Genomic DNA, 23,074 nt, shown 5'->3' on the forward strand with positions numbered 1-23,074 from the left:
GATCCCCCGGTACACTCGGTGAACAATTACAGAATCGTTCGGAATAAACGTGAGCTCGACTAAGTACACACAGTCGAACAGTAAAGTACACACAGAGGAGGACGAAAGTGTGAAAAATTTAGCACCACTGCTATTCTTCCACAAAATTTTTACGACTGAATTTCGTACAGCAAAATATTTACGTCCGAATTTCGTATAGAAAAATTTTTGTATGACAGAATTTCATATGCAAAAATTTCACATAAAAAGGTGATGAAAAATTATTAAAATGCAAAGTGACCGTAATTTGGGAACAAGGTGGAATAAAGTACATGTTTATTTCATCGTTGAAATGTGACCCACATTTTGAGAAACACTCGGTATACTTTGACGTGATTTTCAGGTTTATTTGAGAGTGGAAAGTATATTTCTGTGGAAAGTTTCAATTTTTCAGCGACACAGGACGCGTTAAAGAGGAAAAATTCGCAGGTGCATTGAAAACAAATTCCCAAATGCGTTCTGTAGCCGGGGACTTTCACGGTTTCGCGATGACACGGGGCACAGGGACACAGCGAATAAGCCCGTTTCGCTAATGCCACGCGACCGCAGACAGCTCTATCGGGCTGATGCTTCGCGGTTTCGCGGATCGACAGTTCGATATCGACGGCTACGAACGAGAAATTAAAAACAGGATACACCGAATAAAATACGCCGGGCCTGGGCCAAAGCTCCGCTACCATTCGTTACACTGATATACTGGCATACCGTTCGCTGCCAATAAATTCACCGTAACCGCGCCGTCCCTACATCGAATAACGTATTTCCGCGACTTCATTCCACGGTGTGCTGAATGTTAACCGGTTGCTCGTATTACTTTTGGCAAACGACGCGATAACTATTGCCTCCTGTATCGTACGGCGGATAATTGAGAGGATAAATTAGCGGAAAACCGTTGATCTTGTCGCGAACGAAATTATTTTGTCAATCGAAATATCTGAAATGACGAACATCGGTTGAGTAGAAATTAGTTTCTGAATCTTCGAAAATTACTGTTAACAAAATTTCCAGATTTATTGCTGAAAATTATCATTGAAACTTCGAGAGTTATTATTATTAAAACTTCAAGAGACACTATCGTTACAAATTATTATTACTAAAACTTCCCGAGGTGTTATTATTAAAAATCATTTCCAAGAAATTTCAGAATGAGTAATAACGATGCATTCCGTGCGTTATTCCGTTTGAAGCACGAAACAAAAGTATTTTACACATAGGTGTGGCAGCCGGAAAAATGTCCAGGCCGTTGTTATGCCGCGGTCCGGAAATTAAGTCGAAAAGCTTGTCTCCACCACCGCAAACCAGACGTTGATGTTTGCCTAGTTACTTTTATCGAGCACGTTAAACCGCAAACTGTAGACCACGGTAGTTTAGCTACACTTCAAAAATATCGCGCATACCGTGAACGTCAAGAAATTCTTTTCCCTCCCCCTGAACATTCCATCTGGACGTCAAAGACAATTCTTCTCACAATTAATCGTGACACAGATAGAAAAAGAGACAAAAGTAACCCGTACCAAAAATTCCTCGTTAGTTCCTCTAACGTTATCGTCGTTTTCCAACCATCCTCTGTAATTTCTTTCGAATTTGTTGCATCAACGATGAACGGAATAAATCATACGAGCATCGAAGTCCCATTAAAAAGCGAACGTTTTAGGTTATTAGCCGAGTAATGCGACCTAATCTGCCAGCTCTGGGCTCCGACTGCTCGAATCCACTTCGAGTTCCTCCGATCCGCGTGGATCAGCGCGGATGGGTTTCTGAACAAGGAGGAGGGTTAAAATAGATCCCCGGTTGGATCGAGGCAGATTCGAAGTCGTAATGGGCCGCGCGTGTAGAAGCCATCCATTAAACGGTAATCGCTGTTGTTTTAACTCGCCGCAACAGGGATCAACGAATCTTCAAGGTAAATATTGGCGGAACGGAAACGCTAGAGAAAAAAGAAAGAAGAAAAAAAGCCCCCGGCGAAAAAAAAACATAGCGACAGAAAAAAAAAAAGAGAGAGTTCGGACCTTTCGTTGGTCCGGTGGCGGCGCGACGCTTTGATTTCGCACAGGAAAAGGGGGCGAAAACAACGGGCAGCGGGTATTTCGCGAAAGCCAAACCGAGTTTCATCGCGTGGATGCGTAGCTACGGTCCATTTAAATATCACTGACCGAACCGGCACGAAATAAAACCGTTTCGATCGCGTCCGCTTTATTTCGTCCTCCTGCCACGCCGCTACCCGCGACGAAAATCGTTTACGATTTGCTCTGCGGCGTCGAATCGCGATCGAAACTTAATTCGCCTGGCTGCGATCGTAATCTCCGTGGAAATATTTTCAGGAATTACCGAATCGTAGCGGAGAAACGAATTTATCGTATGCACATACGCGTAGAAGTCTGTACCAGGAAAATGACAATGACGTGTAAATTGGTTTGATTAGAATATACGCTGCCTGTAGATCCTATCGCGGGACGTGAACCAATTCAACGTTTGAATTTATTAACTTCGCGTGACAAGCTACGGTTGACAAATGTTACCATCCAACGGTAATTCTAGTTTTCGAAGAGGAACGAAAGCAGAGTGAATTTGAAGAAATAAATTGAACGTTCTTATTTTTGCTCAAGTGATCCAGGAAATACAAGATGAAGCAATCAGATTGATCCAATTAAACTATCCAATTCGTAGACGAGTTCCTTCGTTACGAGCTAGATATTGGAACTGGCCACGTTTCGCGATACCGATTAACTGTTAATTAACGACTCACCATCAGCATGGATTCCCAGGCCATCCAACGAATAGGCAGAGGAGGTCGTCCCTCGACGCGGAAATAGTCGGCCGCGTACGCGGTTCTTCCGGTCCCTAAGTCCGACACTTTCGCCGTGTAACGACGGCTCACCAAACAGTTTCTGCAACAAGCCCATAAAACGTTCTATCGTATATACATATATATCCGTGATAATCCTTTTTCTCTCTCTCTCTCTTCTTTTTTTATTACAACAGCTGGTGCAATACGGTCGTTGATGTTTTTCAGCTGACCCACATTACCGACGCCTAACTTTTTCAATATACCGAATTCGGAATATTCTAGCTTGGGTTGAAAAAAAAAAAAATGTGACTCTCGTTTTATTTCTACGCTGTGCTCGTTCTTTTGTTTCTCATTCGTACCCTGTAGCCCTTCTATCCGAGCCAATGATCCCTTTATTCACGATGGAAGTTCCATGCCGCGAGAAAATACAGTAGACTTTGCGGAATAATCCGTCTTCGAGGCCGAGTGGATTATTCCGGTCTCCCCTAAACTGCCACTCGAACACGTAGACGAATGTATCGCCGCGAATCGTGCTTCGAGGATTGTTTACGACCTTGAGACTGGATCAACGTGCTGTGGAGGATGTATAGTCGGTGGAAGAAATATGACGAAGGAGGGACCAATCGTGAGATTGGTCGTGGTGTCGAAGTTTACATGTTTCAGTGTATTCCTAAGTGAATAGACAGAAATGTGAGAAGATAAGAGAGCTCAGTTAGGGTTGCACGAAGTGTGTCTTAGCTTTGATTCAGTTCTAATTGAGAAATGTGAAATGCAACTCTTGGCGTTTCTGTATCAATCCTTGCTATATTTCTTCCACCGACTGTACATATTTCTCCGATGATCCACATAAGTTTCTCGTGTATTTTGATTCTCTTTCCGACACAATTAACCAACAGTTTTATATTGAAGCAATTTTTGAAACTCCTCTACACTACTTGAAACCATAATTCGCCCTCACGTCGTTAAATAATCGCGAGGACATGCTCGATATCCTAGCAACGAATTCCAGAGTCTCAAGAGCTACGAACTCCGTATTCCCCGATAAATAAAATCCAACATTGCTTCCTCGGGTAACGTGATCGTTACCTACGAGATAATTTAATTAAGCAACCCGCAAAACTGATAAATATTCCTGGTACTTTGCGTACACACGAAACCCACGTCATGACGTGAGTAAACTCGCGCAGCACACCTAGCTTCCGGCAACCATTAAATTTAACAAGAAACCGCTAACGAGACCGTCTTCCCCCGTGACACTCTTCCGTCTCGCCTATTATATTAATTATAACCGTAATTCATTGTCACCTGTTAAACCAATTTCTTTCGCGTGTCCAACTGCGACGTCTCCGCCCTACGTCTCTTTGTCGCGTTTCTTCGCGTCTCTTTCGCCGGGTATTTACAAGCTAATTAACGTTTCCCATCGCGCGGCGAAGATCAAAGCGGCAAAAAGCTCGTGAACGATACCGGCGGAGGTTCGCGGTGAAAGCATTTTCGCCCGGGATTGAAACCCAAGGCAAGTCCTTCGTCCTCGACTCGGTTTGTCGCGCGCCACTAAAGCCTCGTCTGGCGACGATGCACTCTCGAGGACCGTTCCGAGAGCGGCGCCGCTTTTAAGCAGGCTTCCCGCGACTAAAGCGTTGGTCGTTCGAAGTTTCGTGCCGATTTCCACGCAGAACTGCTCGTTTATCGTGCGTCGGTAGTCGAGCAGACAAGCGGTTTGGTGGTTCGAGCTTCCATTTTGCTTGTACCGCACAGCGGAGTGGCCGCGGTCCTCGAGCTTCCGGCAGATTTCCAAGCAACTTTTTTCACGCCATTGGGCTCGATGTGGTAATGGCCACTTGGACGTACTATCCGCTACGCTTTAATTAATTTTTTCTCATCTGGACAATGGAAGGATGCTTGACATTTTTTTTTTAAATGGGCATGGTAGAAATTGTCGGCGGTTCAACGTTGAATTATTAGCCTCGCTGGTCCGTAGCTATTTTCGCACGGCGAATGAGTAGCCATATTACTAGTTCTGAAATGTTTATTCTACCAGCGGTGAGTCGAAGTTAAGTTGTAATTCAACCAACCAGCAAACTTAATTATTAACGTAGTAATATAAGTACGTCTGGAGTCTCGACGAAAGTCATTCCTCGATATAACGCTATACAGGGTGTTGAATTTATAACGCACATCTATATTATTCACACTGCTATTGAAAGTGAAAAAGATTATTAAGAGGAGTTTACATGGTTTCAAGACGATAATAATAAGAAAAAGTTCTGCAAAGTCATCTTGAACGAAGGTAATCGATATTTTTCATTAATGGTTAGTTTGAAGTCGATGACTTATGTTATTCATACCAAATGTACAGAAATAATTCCGACGTTCATTATAAACGGGACACTCTATACACTAAAAGTATCGAATGAATTTCCAATTCACAGTAGAATGCGAAACAGCACTATAATTTCTAATTCACACAAACCTATCAGAATTATATCGTCCCGAAAGGCGACACGAGCGAAAACAATCGATAAACAGTATAAAATCGCGAGAGAGAGAGAGAGAAAAAAAAAGAGAATCGAAGAACTTGCAAAGCGCATTTTTCATTCGTCATTCCATTCACCGCCGCACCGGTTGGTCGCTTATTGAGCGTGGGTCGGCGCGCGCCGCTCAAAGCTCGTTTCTATAAATCAACGGGCAATTAATTTCATCCGCCACGGGCCGCGCGCGCGTTCCCCGTTTATGCGACGCCGACGCCCGCGCCTCGGGCCATTGTAATTAAAGTTTATGATTAGAGTTAATAATTCGAACACGTGACCCAGCCATCCTTCGGTCCACTTGTTCCCTTTTAATGGCCCTGCCACGCAGAAACGTCCTGTCGACACTGCCAGCGGTGTTGGTAGCCGGGCAGTTTCCGCATCGACGTCTCTCTTTCTCTCGAGGACCTTGGCTCAGGGAACGGGCGAAGTCGTAACGGGAAACTTCGTCCTTAAAACGCGACCCGGAAGTGGCGACATAACGCGGCAGGCGGCTTACGCTTCGACAGTGTGGAAAGAAAGTTGGCCGTGTTGGTTACGGTCGCGGTAATTGGCCAATTTGTCACCATCCAGGGCTTCGTTCGTCCTGATTTAAGCATTCGACGAGTTCCACCCTTAACCGAGTGCCTATTTTTTACTCGAATTTTTTATTCTATTCGTTCGAGAATGCGCTGTAACGTATTCGGTATTTACATTTACGCGTAATTATTTTTGGAAATTTCAATGCTTAACGGTGAATGCTGAACCACTAATTATAAAATCGTCGATAAAATGTATTTTTGTTCAATTTCAAATGCCTTCCTGTTGAATTTCTTTTGTACTTTCTAAATAGTTTTCACCCTTTGTAATCGAATGGTGACTGAGAAGCGACATTAAACAATCGTCACTTGGTGAATAATTAATCAAGCCAGAGAGCAGATCTACGGGGCCTCTGTAAATTTATTCATTATAGTGAAATGGAGAATACGTTGAATATTTAAGTAAAATAGTATAGTTTATTTCTGCGTTAGTTTTCAAAAAATTTCAAACATTCGATTTGCAAACTTTTCTGTTACAAAATGACCCCCGAGTGCAAAGGGTTAACTGTTCATCTTTAATTCCTTACTTGTCACCAATTTGCATATTATTTGCACTATAAACCCTTTCAAAAGCGTAACAGAGATAACAATGGTTATTGCGCACAACGATAACTCTGCAAACTGCAAATAATCGCGTGTTACTCATACTCATTCACCGCACATTAATTACACACAAAAGAGCCTATCGTGACTGTAAATACACTCCAACCTAAAAATTCCACTACTCCTCTCTTCGCCGAAGTATCTGCTAAAGGTTATAAGTTAAATCGACTTTAAAATAGTTAACAAAAAGCAGCGAGAACTGGAACTGGCTAAATTTTCCGGTCACCGGCAGTTCATTAAGCAGCACAACTACCTAAGTACCCGAAACTTCTGAGCCATTAACAGTAGCGGGCTCGAACTACCGTCGATCGTTACCATTCACCGAAACATGTGACAAAACTAGACCCGCAGTTTTGCCTGGAATACCAAACACAGAAGTTGAGCAGCTCTAACCAGCAGACCGATCGACCGTCTCTCTATTCTCAAACAAAAGTACCACTCCCGTTCGAATGGCTCTTTCCCGTCGATAGTGAAAACGGCGTTTGCACATCGGCAAAGAGCAATGTGGCGTAGGAGCGTGCATCGTCGAACGAATGACTGATCGACGAAGTTCGACCTTAAAGTAATCGATGAGAAACTGTCTGTCGTTACCTTGTGGCGAGATCCCGATGCACGAAGTCCATTTCCTCGAGGTGTTTCATGCCAGATGCTATTTGCGTGGCCATGTAAACCAACGTGCCGAAACTGCAACACGAAGAACGAGACGGTTCCGTTGAGAAGTTCGGTTCGCGAAACTTCGCCGTTCCTATGTGTAAGTGGCCCGCGTGTACATTAAACCGTACGAGTTACCGTTCCCTTCGACGTCCACAAAGACACGCGTCGGATTCGTATCGGCTGCTAATACCGCAAATGACGACGCTTTAAAGCACAGGCGGACGCGCGTCGACCGAGCGCATTTGCATTAACGACAAAAGCCAGCCGCAGATCGACCGCGTTCCTTTCTACCCGATACGGATATACGTATGTACATATGTAAGTACATAAACTACTCGGCTGTTTTCCGTCGTTTTTACGATTTTCCGGTTGACGCGCGAGCTTCGCGAAGGGAGAACAGCGTTACAGGCGTTTTTCCCTTTTACGCGGAATTGTGAATCTTCGAGCGATATCACGAGGAAGAAATGGTGGTAGCTTGTACGCGAGATAAAGTGAAATAGAAGATTTTACTGGAATTGTACGAATTTTTAATTTTATTCTTACTAATTTCAAGTATCGTAACTTCGACAAATTGTCAAGCGAGAATAATTCACGATGGGGAAAAATACGCGAGCGTTCATTTATACAACGTGGGTGAATCTTTCTTTTTTTTCGCTCCACTATGTCGCGGGTGCGCGGATTACGCGGTTCGGCAGATTTATTTTTGGGCGGCCGCACAAATGGCCGGGCGGAGCGTCGAACATACGCGATCGTCGATTTCCGAAGTGATCACAAACGTGTGCTTCCTTCGTGATTTCTCCCGGCGAGAAAGTCGCGTGAACGTTAAAATTTCATCGACGTACCAACGAATTTCCTTCTTTTTCTCTTTTAAATACACGTTTCGGTGGAAATATTTTTCAGGAGCTCCGTTTCGAATGTGATATTCGCGCGCGGCCCGTAGATCGATAGGCTTCGTTTTCCCCGACGAAGACAAAGAGTGGACGCGAGCTGTATCGGTCGTTTCTCTTGCAGCGGCGACCGGAAGCGAACGCGGGGGAAAAACACGGTTCGCCGACAGCTGTCACGAGCACCGATGATCTTCTCTGTCGTTCACCTCTCATTTTCAGCCGATTTCTCGTATTTCGAGCACTTGCGACCGATCCACGGACATTTCCACACGCGCCTCGAACGCGATTGGAACTGACGGTTCCCGGACGGCGATCAAATCGAAAAATTGAGCTCATCGCGGCGTGCTATACCGAGAGGCATCGTTAGCTGGAATATCATTTGTCGCGAGCAGCGCGCCCACCACGGGGACAATCGCCGTTGCCTCGAGCTGGATCAGACGCGTAGCTTGTAACGCGCCGGTAAAAGGGCAAAAATTGTTTCGCAATCTGTGAAGCTAATCGATTTCGACCCGTAACCCCTCAAATGTTGCGTGATGTTGTTATTTTCAACCCTTCGGCAGTTTGTGAGATTTGGGAAAAGCGTCAAATATTTAACTCAAGAGAGAGTCTTGGGAAGAAAGTTAAAACGGGACGGGGTATTATTGTCGTAACTATCACCTGTTTTAAAAATGATTATTAAAAACGTACGTGTGATATATAAATTTTTCTCACCGTAATTCGTAATTTTACTAAACCGTCGAAGGGTTAAAAATTTTAAATACACAGGTATGCAACTTTTATTTCCTACTTTCTCACTTTTAATGTACCCTTAAAGGGTTAAAACACTTTACACTAAAATCTGTTGAAGTAGGAAGCACAGTGATTACCCGTTATTTCTTTCACGCTAACTCGTAATTTTATTAGACTGTCAAAGGGTTAACAATTTTTTACTTCTTACTTTCTCACTCGTTGCAATATCGCATCCAAGCAAATTCTCCTATTTCCATTTTCCTGAACATACAAACAAGCTGAAGTACCTTCTTTCCATTTCATACGAAACAAACACTTGACGCAGAACAGAATGTCCGATAAACCAGCCTTAAAATCCTGGTAATCTTTCGATCTCCACTACGTGAACGCACTGCTCGCGTCGAAAATAAAAACAGAAAAGGCAAGCAAGCAGCTTGCTTGTAGCTTTCTAAAGACAATCACCGTGCTTCGTATTATCCAACGTCACGATGAGAACCGTGGCTCGAGGCAGACGGGCGCGTCATGGTATCGCAATTAGCCGTTACCTGAGGGTCTTAGCAGTGTGCACGGAGGACGTTTCAGCGATGTGGCTCTGCAGATATTGATTCAAATCCCCGTACTCGCCGTTTTCCAATACGATGCACATGGGGTCGTCTTCGAGGCTGGCGCCGAGTAGCCGCGTGACATTCCGATCGGCCAGCCGTGCCAGTCTTTTTGCCTCCTGTTGAAATTCTATCCTGGAAAATACACGGGACACTCGGAAGTAATATCTTTATAGTCGACTGCCCTTACCAACTCGGCCGAGCTATTCAATACGGACGCGAAAGGATATACTGGAAATAATGCGACTACTCTGTATCCAACTCGTCGTTCTACCTGGACGTTATTCTCATCTTTCTCTCTCTCTCTCTCTCTCTCTCTTCCTCACTTCCTACTGTCATCGAGGCGGGGGAGAAAAAAGAAAGGAAGGAAAACAAGGTATCATAACAAACTGGGCAGATGCTACGTAACAACACGGGTCAGGGATAATGTCTACCCTGTTGGGATTATCGTCTGGAGAACATTTCCTGGTTGCATGTTTAATAGAGAGGTTTAACGCTCGTGTTGTCGGTTGTCTAATATTTCGGATCCCTGTAAGAGGATGTTCTGTCCGCGGTGTAACAACGTTCCCGTATCGTTGCTTGTGCAGGAAATAACTATTTCGTGCATCGATTTCGCGGAGTTACGTGTTCGCGTTCCTCGAAAGTGAAGGATTTACTACGCGTACTACGTGTGCACGTGTAAAGTTGCAACCAAGGGAGGGAGAGGGGTGGTTGCTTCGAGAAATTCCAGTTTCCAAAAGCAGTAATTATGGCACCGTTAGTTGCTACTACGGGATGTCGGGCTATTCCGAGGGCTTTTAATTAATAAATTTCACTATTACGGGTAATTTCGGGGGGCGACAAAGAAGTTCGAGGGGCTAACGCCGACGGGGGTCGCCGCGCAAACTGGAAAATGCGTCTCTCTAGGGGGGGGAAACGGGCGAAGAACTTTCGGGAGCAGGGAAGCAGATTGAAACTTTCCGGCAGACGTAGGGCGAATTGTAATTTTGGAAAACTCCGCCGAATGTCGCTGATTAAAACGAGGAAAAAAGTCGTTTCGAGAGAAACTGTTCGAAAGAAACTTGGAAGAAAAATGAAAATATATTTTTATTAAAAGAAAAATGTTTTTCCAATTTCTTCGTTCGATATTGCCGAAGGTAACAGGAGGTGTGTGATCGAAGACAGCGTGATCTTCTTTCTTTGGAAAAGTTTTGTCAGGTGGATCGTGTATCGATTGGCGATCTGTCGCGTGAAAAAGGAATGAACGCGATTGTACTTCCGGTGGCCCGTTAAGAGACTTGCAGGACAACAATACACGTTCCGCGAGAGTTCTCCGTTAGCGAACCCTGTAATCCCCGATCCTGTCTACCCGGATCATCCTTTCGCTGGGTCAGCGATAACGCGTCGCGTGTTCCTAGCCGGGACACGCTTTATCGTGTACTTCCGGTCCTACTTCCTTGCCCTCAAACCTGAAAATCGACCGACCTCTATGGAAACTAGCGTGTGATTCGAAGGAAACCTTGCTCTCGCTGTGATTCACAAATTTTTTGACTCATTCAGGGCGAGTTCAACAGCGACGTGTACTACTGGTATCTCGTGCAACTCGACGGAGCTGTATTTTTAACATGGTTAGAGTTGTAGGATGAAGATTTGAACGAAAAATCTTTCGAACACATTGTATAACTTAAAAACTGTTTGCAAGCGTTTAATAAGAGTTTCGATAAGAAATATGAATACGATACTTAGAATCTATGGAAAATATAGCTTCACCGAGTCACACGAGACTCTATAAATTAAATTGTAATGTTCAAATATTAACATTGCCAGTCGTAACTACTTGCTCATCCACTCTGCTTTCACTTTATTCAAAAATGTTACACGTTAAACTAACTACTCTCCTTTATTAATAAAGTCCATTAAACAACTCTCCAGAAAATTACGAAAATAAAATGCCATAGAAAGCAGAACCTCTAAAAATCCCGAACAACATCGAAATTTCCACGCTTCCCTTGAAACTCAAGTTCGGAACATAATTGAACAACAAATTACACGGGATTGTGAGCGGCACGAATCGCTTTATCGTGCGTCGAAAACGCTTGGAAACCGGTTTATCGAAACGGCGGCGTTGCTCGAGACACGGGATTTAAACAATTTCCCGCGGTTCAGACGACGGGGCGGGCTACAGAGGAAGGCGGGTCAAAGGGAAAACTTCCATACGGTCAATTACGGGAGGGGCTATTGTCAATCGCAAGCAACGAGCCGGACAATTTTAGGAGAGCGGTTAAAGGCCCCGGCCGTCACGTCGCCGGAAAAGTAGCAACGGCGTTGAACAAGTTATTCGATTATGCTCGCCAGTCACTGACCGTTTAAACACTTTCTCCTTGCATTATCGCGTCGCGGCAACTTAATATACACGAGCCGCGTCATTATGTACGAAATCACTTTGCGCCCGGTTTATCGAATTATCGCGTTAACGCGCCAGCCTCTAAATATAATCGATTGGGATAATTTTCTATCGATGCCCTATATATTTCGTCGTTACTTCGCGCACACACACAGCCTCGCCATGGTTAATATAAGCAACGGATGAGGTAGGAACGGATAATAAATGAATCAGAGTAGCACTCTATAATCGGCCAGGATAATTTTCCACCGGTTATCCTATACTTCCCATATTTTCCGCCGGCGTGAAATATCGCGCGCTTAATAGTTTCCGGCCGCTGTATTTAGCGACTTAAACGAGTCGCTCGAATAGCGTGTTGTTCGATTCATTTCTATTGGGAAATTTAATTATGACCGGGGTGTAGCCTTATCGATTCCCGATTCTCGCTTGTTCCAGCAACGCGAAGAAATTACCGCGATAAATCCGCGAGGGGGAAGGATGGGAAAACATTCTTGCACAGCGCCGGATTGAAATGTTCATTCGTAGCCTGGAGATACGCGATCGTCGATAATTTCATTCGGAAGTGACGATACGATTCTGATCATTTTCATCTCGTTTCGTGGCGTTCTACGAAGGAAATGTTATTTATACCTTTGGGGAATTCTTTTTTCTATTTCAGAGAAAGGTGAACGTGTTCGGAGAGAGTCGGACCGTCGGCTTGTTTGTCGATAACAGCCTTCGATACGCTGTTTTCATTCACGCGCTGTAACAACTGTTGTACGTGCGCCACACGCGACAAACTATTACTCAATTATTACTCTGCTATTGACACGGCGGCAATTTATTGTGCACAGGCAGGATACATTTCGGTGCCAATGCTTCTCTACGGTCTGTCATGGTGAAACTCCCTGACAACCTGCATATGTGCCCTCAATTTGTATCGGAGATCCTTTTTCTAGCGAAAAAGAGAGAGAGAGAGAGAGAGAAATACGGGAATTACGAATTCTGCCAATTATTTCGATGACGTTCAAGCGAATATCGGACTTTTCTGTCGTAACGTGTTGCAATATACTGATAGGTTCTCTTCCCTTTTACAACGTCTATCGCGCGATTTTCCAAATTATTCGCTTAGTGTCGCGAAATTTCCAGTTGATACGTAACTCGATAATACGCGATCCTTACCTAAGCGCATCGGAGGATCCAGGTCTGAGGGACTTAACGATCACCAGGTCGCTGCCGGTGTTCCGGAAAACTTCGTCGTATCCCGGAAACCTGTCGACCTCGCAAATGTGAACGTCGCCGAAGTATCCGCAGCCGAGGTTTTCAACGATGTTGAGCTTCTCTCGGGGGAAGTCTAGGATGCACTCGGGCACCTCGTCTTCCTCCTCCGTAAGCATATCCTCGGGACTGTAGCTTGTCATGCTGCTGGAGGCTTTCGCGCTCATTGGCGGCGGTGTGCTCGGTGTCGGTGACGGCGGCAACGGCGGCAGAGATTTCTGCAATAAAAAAAAAGGCGCCACAGCGCTGTTCAGCTTGAAATATTTGGGAGAAAATTCTGAGTGCGTCATTTCCTTTGACCTTAGTAATTCTTTACAGATTAGGAAACTGAAGAATTGAAAATCGGACGATGTTAAAGTTAACGTTGCTTCGTAAGAGAAAACATTTCCCACCGTTGTAGATTGATATCGTCGCGCAAGGTTTAACCAGGCTTCTCCAGTTTAAAAATTACGCGAAGGTTCAACCACACGACTGCCCGGCGAAATTAAAATACACACGAGTCGGAAGCGGCTCGGGCAATCAATAATCACAGGCCGGTGCACTATCGGCCGGTGATCAGTGTATGCCTACGTAAGACGTTTTCCCCGCGAGGTCCCGCATTAGTCATGATTGATAGTCCCTCCTGGTTCCCTTGTTTTTCATCCATTAAGCTTCATTATTCTCCCAGCGCGAAGTGTTTTAGCACGCGCCGTTCAACATCGTACAGAACGAACTTTAAACGCTCTAATTAAAAAGAGAGAGAGAGAAAACACGAGAGAGAAACGAAGAAAAAATAACGAAGGAAGGAAGGGAAAAAACGTGGAGTAAGGAGGGAAAAAAAACAAGAGAGTGAAAGATGAAGGAGCAGAGAACAAGAAATTAATCACGACTCTAGTTCTCCCTCCCCTATTCCATCATGACCAACGCAACTTAACATCCTCTGTGTGTGTGTGTGTTTATGTGTGTGCACGATTGGAGAAACAACGAGGCGTTAAGAGGATACGCTGGACAAGCTCGCGGCTGGCCTCGCGAAAGGGAAACGATTCAAGTGGCCTGGCATGATCGCGACGTAAGATCGTCGAGTCACGAACCTGTGTTTGACACAGTTCCAAGCTCGAAATGGCCCGCATTAATGCCCTCGCCCCCTTACCCTTTTGCTCTGCGACTCAGGACTAATCGTCACGGATCGCATGTCTGCCGTACATTTTTGATACTCACCTTACAGATCTCCGTGCTGGCGTAATACTTTTCCGGTGGCGGCGGTATGGGCGGCGGATTAGATGGATATTCTTGAACCGGCGGAATTGGCCTGGCAAGATTGATCGCCGTGTTCAGCAACAGCGGAATAACCGGCTGCACCTCCGTGATCCCTGTCCGCCGATACCGTGTAGCGGAAAGGAAAAAAGAATTTTTGACAAGGTTAGAGACACGATGGCCGTCGCGCACGAAAGAAATTACCGCGGCACGTTTTTAAACTTCCTTGCATGTTTTCCTTGGAACACTTTTTTTTTTTCACCCTCTGTTTTCTTACTTTTTCTTCGTTTCTAGCAAGGAGTTCTACTATTTTTCTCCCCTCTCTCGTTAGGGTTAACGTTCGACTGGGAGATGCGAAAGTGTCGTCGTTCGCGTTACAGAGCGCGACTCGCGTTGGATCTTCGACGGTTTCCACCGATGCACAGTGGCGTATGATTCGGTAATTAAAGCGTGATTAGTTCGCGCTCGATGCGTTTCATTATACACGGTTTGCGTGGCTAATTGATTGCAAGAAGTTTCTCCCGTGTCTGGTTCGCGACAATTTCAAAGTTGCCGCGAGGGATTAATTGAACGAGATTCGTTTTTAATTCGACCCCGCTGAGTGTTCTCCGAGTAATTTTATACAGTTCGGAGGAACGTTTCGCACCGGATACGAGAGAGGAGAAAAATAATTGTTCAAATATTCGAGGAATGTCGGCGTGCACACACGACGAAGCTTGAAAAGGGAGAGATATTCTCTGAAATACATTTTTCTTTTCTCCCTTGGTTTATGTGAAAGTTTATATGGTAATTGGTAACGGGCAAACTATGCTTTGTTTCGAGTTGAAATTACACCGGCGGGGGGTGGAAAAATTAAGACGGATTAAAGGCAATCGTTGGAAGTGCACAAGTGCACTTGGTAAATTACAAGCTGTGTTATGATTTGTGCCCGTGTAAGCGTCGGCTTTAAGTACCCACAGGACCCTATAATAATCCATCGATCATTAGCCCGTAATTTAATTCGAACGCTGCATGCTTGCATATCACGGTAGGTGTTGCGTTTATCGTCACAAACCGATGGCTATAGTCCGCCGCGATTTTATGTAATTTTAGTGAAACGCAAACTCGATAATGCACCGCAACGCGGAGCCACTCATTTCGAGTTTTCCCCTCTATTAAATTACGCAGCGGAGTAACAAATACCGAAGGGATTGAACGTTACCGAGATCCAGTCGAAAATTCGTGCAAAACCGCCCACTTTACGCAGATGAAACCCGCTTGTTCAAAGTATCAAGCTACTCGTAACTTTCTACCAATTAATTATATTCAATAATAACGATTCTCGAGTAGAGATTTACTTTTACGTTAATCGAACTGTACCTGGAAGTACCTAGGTACACGTTAATTCGAAGAATTTAATTTTCGATAAATAAAACGAGTTGGAAAATATTATCGTATCCATTATTTGTTTAAACATTTGACCTACAACAACGTGTCAGACTCGTGGCAGAGATTCTGGTCAAGATGTGACAAAAATGGTTATATTAGTGAGAGAAATTCATTGTAATCCTAACTTTCGTTTTAATTTGCAAGATCGAGGATTCCTAAATGTAACAGTCAGAAATCATAGGTCAAAGGGTGAAAATGTCACATACTCGATCTTTGCACGGAATTTGTAATCTACCGGTACTAAATTATTTGAGTAATTACTAAAAATTGCTTTTCTTCGTCTTCTGAATTTGTTAAAATAGAACTATTCCCAACTCCATTTTCTGTACAAGGGTTAATCTCGAGCAGAAGCTCCTGAAAAGATTTCCCGGTGTCTCGAGGCTCCTCGAAAATTGCATAAAAGGAAATCTACCGCACCGGAGATTTCCTTTAAAATCTCGAAAGGATCGAGTCTCTAAAAATGAATCAACAACTTGAAATTCAATTCACCGATCGTCGAAAATATCCTCCGCAGTTACCCAAGCTGAACTAATCTCGCCGGTAATCCTGCGCACCTGTACACGCCCGTGGAAACTCTACTCCGCGCCGGTAACAATCGTATTTCAGCGTTGTTATCAAAAGTAGAGGGAGGGGAGGGGGTAGAGAGGTAAAACTACTTGGGCCATTAGGAAAATTTCGAGTTCACGGGTATGAAAATGGGCGGCCGGTCGTGCTCGTGTTAGCGGTTAATAATTCCCGGGAACGGGTCACGCGCGCACAACGTTGATAATCGTCAAACTCGAGTGGCGGGTCTGTTTGAATTAATTTAAATCGGCCTAACCGTGCATGCACGCGCAGAGTTCGAAAGGCTTAAGTGTCGCACTTAACGTCGCTACCAACCGCTGTAATCCGTGATAGTTTTGTGTAGTTGCGGTGTCGTCGTGGTGTAGGCGGCCGGGTGGTACTGCGCCGGAAGCGGAGGGCAAATTGGTCCCTTGTCCTCGCCCTCCTCCTGCACGGAGACCTGCGGCCGAATATTGAGCGTTCCCGTTAATGCACCTGACATTTATGCACACGCCGCGCGTGTATATCGCGCGGTAAAAGCGATACGCCACCGGAAACTTTCCGTCACTTCGTGCCACCACCTCTGTCCCACCCTCTCTGCCTCCGCGGCCCGCCCCAAACCCCCCCGAACCTCGACATTCGGAATATTCATGGCCCATCGAGGCGTGCTTTTTGTTTTATAGATATCGGTGAGAAAGATCAACCGATAACGCGTGTTTCGGGATAATGCTGCACGAATAATTGTAAATGTTATTTAAATACACTTTTATAACCGGGGGATTTAATTTCGAAGGTTTTCTTTTTTGCGGTTCCGTTGTTGCACGTTGAATTTCCAATTTTTTGGGAGGTATTGTGACGCGAATTTGAAACAGCGACGAATTGAATTTTTCGATTTTATCGAGAATCGTGTTTAGCTTTCTCAAATTGAGAGATAGATTAGTGTGAAAGTTATCGTGTGAGATTCTGGGCTTTTCTCGGTAAGAAATGAATTCTTTACGAGTTTTGGGTATAATCGAAGTTTTATTTGAGAATAACGAAGACAGATCAAGAATGGAAATAATTTGCACTATTCTTGATGACCTTTTGCCATTTTTCTCTGTCGCGATAGAAACTCGGTGGATCTGAATCAATTATGCGAATACAATCGGAAAGAATTAATTTCTACGCCTGATATCTGTAAAAAGCGTTTAGGATTTTGATTATTGAGAAGGTGGATCTGGTATTCTCGGAGAGCAATTTAATCCGCACTTTCGACCAAAAATTCGAGCGAAAGTGACGATATCCAGATACCCTAAAACAGAAGTATCTAACAGTGCACGATTAGGATATGAAGGTTCGCAGAAGTGATAGGTGTGAAATGCGAAGCCGTTATTCATAGAGCCAGAACGAGATCATCGAAAACAAAGTCCTCCAGAACACCGGCGAATTTACATGAATTTTTTCCCCGTGCTACTTTTTACATTCTCATTGCATATTTACACACCAAACTGATACCTCCCGTGTTATAATACGCCCGATGCATAATTCATTCGAAGCGTAGCTAACCTTCTTCACTCCTTTTTTCTAACACCTTTTATATTCTATCAGCAGCATCAGTTTCACTTCTTTCACAGATTCGACGATCTTTTCACTCTCGTACGCGGTGAATAATTATCCGAAACACTGTCGGCGCACCGAAATTTAAGATAAAGGCCGTGGAACGGCGTGTGTCGATCCGTGGAAGTGGGAGGGAAATTCAATTTCGAGCGACGCTCGTTTCATCAAAAAGCACATCGGCCATTGTCAGAAGCGAAAGAACCGCAGAACCGCGGGCATTGCTAATAATTCCACCCGACGTAATTATCGGGGCACAATGCGTCGATATGCATTCACCACGCTGTATACGTAATTTCGCCGGATAAAATTTAACCGTACAATCGGATAATTATCAGTTACGTCTCTCATCCGACGTTCCCAGGAAATTAGACAGTACGACACATTGCACGAGACGTCCATCTCGTTTGTAATCAACCCTCGTACCAGGAAACAAAAGAAGAAAAAGAAAAAGTCGTTCACCAAATCTACCATCTTACCCTTTCCCCCATTTATCAGACGTTACTTCCATCAACCCTCTCGGAAATAAAGAAAAAAAGGAAGAAGCTAAACTCGGTGTGCAGGTTGCGTTCGTACTATTCCATTAACAAGACTCGTTACCGAGGGCGCTGTTTCGTCGCGTAGAAACACAGCCCGGAAACACACGGTCTTCCTATCGACCGTCCCTTTTTCCCTCGGCAGGCGTGCAAGGTGCCGTTTCGCTCGCGTAGCGAAGGAAAAGAGAGCCGGTGAGCAGAGGCCGAATCGACGTCGTCACAGCGCAACCCTCAGGAAATTAACGCCCTTCGTTGTGTAACAAACAATCCTTCGCCAGAAGCCCTTCCTTTCGGCCAGGAACACCGATAAGAGGGTGGATCACGTCGAGAACACCAGGACCGTGATATAATATCCATTGATTTTTACTTGGCTCGCCCTACGCAGATGACACGACTAGAAGGGCACCGCGAGCTCAGGCAAGAAGGAGGAGGTGGAGGTGTTAATTTCCGTTTAGGAAGCGTTAGGGTGGCAGAGCTGAGCGAGATGCTGCACCACCACCCGTTAAGATAAGATAACCACTTAGCCATCGGGATATTCTTGCACGAATCTCTTTGCTTGATTCCCTTCCACTTCTATTTTCTTCTTTCTGCTTCTTCTGGTACGCTGCTCGTCTTCCTGTCATCTACCGCCACCATCTAACCGCCACCTCTTTTCCACCCATTAGGACTATCTCAAGCCCTGTCGCGGCCTTCCTTCGTTCTTACGGCCAAGCATTCAAAGCAACGTGGCTCGTTCACGTTGATGGCTCGATCAGAGATCTCTCCCGTTGTGCTCACGCTGCTCCTTCAGGTATCGCTGATTCACGCCGACCGGAAATAGCGACAAGGTACACGCTTCGCGGATCCTTTATCGGCGAAGTATGGAGTGGGAATGACAGAGGGTTCGATGTTTGAATTCGATCGTGAACGTTTGTTTACTCGTGGGTGCTTGTTGTTCGCCGATGGAAACAGCCAGAGGACGCGTGATAATTTTCACGTGGAAACCTTGGGGTAACTCGATGATCGTTAAGGAAAATTAATTATGCAGAAAGCAATCGACACGTGAAATTTTGGAATAAAGTTTGTTCAAACGAAAAGTAATTTATTTCTATTGAATGTTAATTGAGAATAGTCATTGCATGATAAACCTTTGGTAGACTGGAAAAAATCTCGTTATTGAATTATTCTTGAGAGTTTTGGAGGATATAGAAAGTTTGAAAATTCTTAAATCTGATTACAGAATTATACTTCTTTTTTTATTGTGAGTAGTTTTGTCACTATTGAATTATTCTTGAGAATTTCGGAGAATATAGCAAGTTTGAAATTTTGTTAATCCGATTACACAATTATATTTCTTTTTTTATTGTGTATTTTGATGTATTTCGAGTAATGAAGTTGACTGTCTCAGACAGTGCAGATTGATATTCTTTCTTTTTTGTTAAGGTTGGTGTGAAGGTTTCGTTGGTGAAATAAATTGTCGGAAATATTTGTTTCTTTGTTCTTCAAGCAATCGAAGAACATTGTGTGTACAGGATACAAGTAGGAGGGATTTATCGACTTTATTGGAGCACGTAGAGGACGATTCATGAAAAAAGGACGGTCGCTTTTGAAACGGAATTTCATTGGATCATTCGGAAGAAACGTTTACACGAATATATTCGTGTAATGCCGAATATTTACGGGTGTAAAGCTACTCGAATATTACTGAAAGCTCTTTCCATCCTTTTAAATCCACTTATAATACCGAGTAATGTAATTCCCCTTCGTGCAATGCTGAAAATTAACAACATCCCGCCGAATGTTAAAAAGCAACAAATGGTTCTTATCCCTTATTATTTACGTGAAATATTATTGTTAGCCACGCGTGTTCCATTAACGAAAGCTCCGGGATTATAACTTTACACAGTGACAAACACAAACATTCTAGTAATGTAAAGAAAATTATGAGCATCGAAACAAAAAATGCTTCTCTACGATATTAAATAATGAAACATAAAAATGCAAATAACAATATTCCACTTCCTGTCTGCGTCATTTATCTCAAATTATTTTTACCATGTCCACTGCACGAAGAGAGATGAAAATATCAAAAAGAATTCGAAGATTTTAATTGTTAAAATAATTCACTGAACGAAGCGATGGAAAAAAGTTACACTCGAATCTCAAAATTAAATGTTGAACATAAAGAAGAACGAAATTTTATCGACAAATATCAAAAGAATTCGAAGATTTCAATTATTTATTTTAAATTGTTCAAATAATTCACTGAACGAAGCGATGGAAAAAAGTTACACTCGAATCTCAAACTTAAATGTTAAATATAAAAAAGAACGAAATTTTCTCGACAAATATTATAGTACTGTATTATTATCGTCTCTGAAATGTCGATCGCTTTACCTAAATCAGCCTGTATATACCGTGGACAGGATCATAATACGCTCCCTTCCGGTCGAGCAGTGTTTGCCATGGTCGCGAGTATATCACTCGGCCGCACAAAAGGACCCTTTCGATTGATACATCCCTGACCCTTTCCGTGGACGCGGATACGTTCGATTGACCCGAAGAAGCTTTTATTGGGAAATACCGTGCGCGATACGTGGTCGAGAACGCCTTCCGTTACGGATACACCCTCGATGTTCCGCGATACACCGCCAAGCGAAATAAACGACGTCCAGCGTCCTTGTACGTGTGTGTAACTAGCTGTAGGTTATAACTGCCCAGAGAACGTATTTATTAGTATTTGTTCAGAGACGTAGAATTTCGCTTTTTCAAATTCGCGCGGTGACACGAAAGCTCGCAATTTTTCTTGGGGGATGTTTCCACCGTTGGAACAGTTTCATTGGGGAAAGAAGAAATGGTTTCGTAATTAGCGTGCTGCAAAGTGTGAAATTTTTTGGAAATTTTCAGGTTCGCCGGATCTCCTTTGTGAGCGAGGAAGCTCGAGAATTTTTTCGAGAGTAGAATGTTGATAAAAAAGAAAAGAGGAGAAACGTGTAACAGAGAAGGACATTTAACGAGACTTTAGGTGGAGACCTGGTTGCGCGAATGACAAAGGTAACGTGGAAAGAAAATTGCAAACGTCGAAACGTTCTGCAGGTGGAAACACACCGTTCACAAGGAGGAAACTAAATTACGCCCGGCTTTGGCAGAGATTTAAAGAATTCTCTGGCAGATTTTCGTGGATCCGCGCGCCCTCGTGATAAAAAGGAACAGAGACGGTGGAAAAATAGGGGGACGGTAGCGAGAGAGCTCTAAACTTGGGGAGAGAAAATGTTCGAAATTAAGAGGAGCAATTACCAAGACTCTATACCAATATTTATCTCGTCTTTTTCATCTCGATCGATGAGAAATGTGTCACGCCTCCAGGATAATTGGCCCATGGAATCGAGAGGGAGATCTCGCGTTCGCGATAAATATTGCGCCGGGAAAATTTCGGATAAACGTGAAAGGAATGAAAAAAAAAGAGGAAGAATCGACAGGCGTGCTACTTGATGAAATCCCGGAGACTAGCAAACGTTGGAGAGGATTCCGTGAACAAAACGATCTTCTATTAATTAGCGGCGGAGTGCTTTCTGCCATTTTCATTATCATGGCTACATTTTCGCCCCCGTTCCCGCGAAAGCTGCTCAACCTGTCGGATATTTGCGCATTTTCCGCCTTCGTTCGACATCCCTTCCTCCTACTACTCTTTGCACGCGGCTTGCCGTTCATCCGCCCGCTTATTTCGTGCTTTTTCCCTCCGCTCCATCTCAGGCGAACGAACCGAACACGTTTCACGTGAATTCGGCAGAGATACGAACGGGGGATCTCGTTTCTGTTTCCGCGTGCACCTCGATCGAGGGAAACCGCGGCAATTATAAATTCAGATGATCGCGCGTTCGGTGTTATCGTTTAATTTCATGCTCGCGAGCATACGAGCGATCGTATAATAAATCACGTGTTCGGTCACGTTTGCGGTTCGACGATATTAATTGTTCTAGAAGATCCAACGATATTCGCGGTTTCGACGAGTAACGCTGTTCTGTCCGTCCCGTCTTCTCTGTGGAAATTCTGTTACTTTTTCGCGGGAAAAGTTTTCGGGGTGAGTAAATCCTTCGTAGTTATTTAAAAATGTAGGAAAACTGTGAATTCGGATAGTTATTATCGCTCAGTTTCGCGTGCACGAGCGTACGCGTTACGAAGAAGATTAATGCGTAAATGTTGACGGGTGGTTAATAATCAGAGAAAAATGGACGAGCTTGATGAAAGCACCGGTGTTTGTTTCGAAATCTGCTTTTCGTTTCGGACTCTTTTTATGGAATATGCCGTATCTCGCGTCCGTCTCCCGTTACAGTATAAATTCCAAATTTTTTCCCAGCGATACTAGTTACGTGTGTGTGTGTGTGTGTAGGTTGATAAAAAAAGCGGCTTACATAATTCGTCGTTGGAAAATGAAATAAATTAACCAAGACATTAACGAAGATTGATGCAAGCGAATCTACACGGAACGCGACACTTTTTTCCGATCTTTATGAGCACTGCCGCGAAATTCTTTGATACACCTTTCGGGTCGTCCCACGCTGTAAATCAGGCCAGCACAGGAGGAAACTCGAAAAAAATGGAACGACGAAACTTCTGCATCGTTCGTTCTTTCCCGGGTTTTTTCGGTTCGACGATCCGATTCCCGACGAATCGTCGTTGAAAGAATAACCATTCCCCCCCCCCCCTTTTTTCCTTT

The 23,074-nt window shown here is 44.1% G+C and overlaps 1 protein-coding gene across 1 annotated transcript in view; it reads right to left on the bottom strand.

Moving 5' to 3' along the window:
• The window catches only part of LOC108573691 (discoidin domain-containing receptor 2), a 116,487-nt gene that overhangs the window by 3,732 nt on the left and 89,681 nt on the right, over positions 1 to 23,074 (bottom strand). Inside the window, 6 exon segments of the mRNA XM_017936169.1 lie at positions 2,786 to 2,927; positions 7,125 to 7,217; positions 9,349 to 9,540; positions 12,950 to 13,263; positions 14,243 to 14,394; positions 16,586 to 16,709. Coding sequence (XP_017791658.1) covers positions 2,786 to 2,927; positions 7,125 to 7,217; positions 9,349 to 9,540; positions 12,950 to 13,263; positions 14,243 to 14,394; positions 16,586 to 16,709 — 1,017 coding nt within the window.

The sequence above is a fragment of the Habropoda laboriosa genome, unplaced genomic scaffold, assembly GCF_001263275.1.
Source record: "Habropoda laboriosa isolate 0110345459 unplaced genomic scaffold, ASM126327v1 scaffold151, whole genome shotgun sequence".
In the NCBI taxonomy this organism is placed as follows: Eukaryota; Metazoa; Arthropoda; class Insecta; order Hymenoptera; family Apidae; genus Habropoda; species Habropoda laboriosa.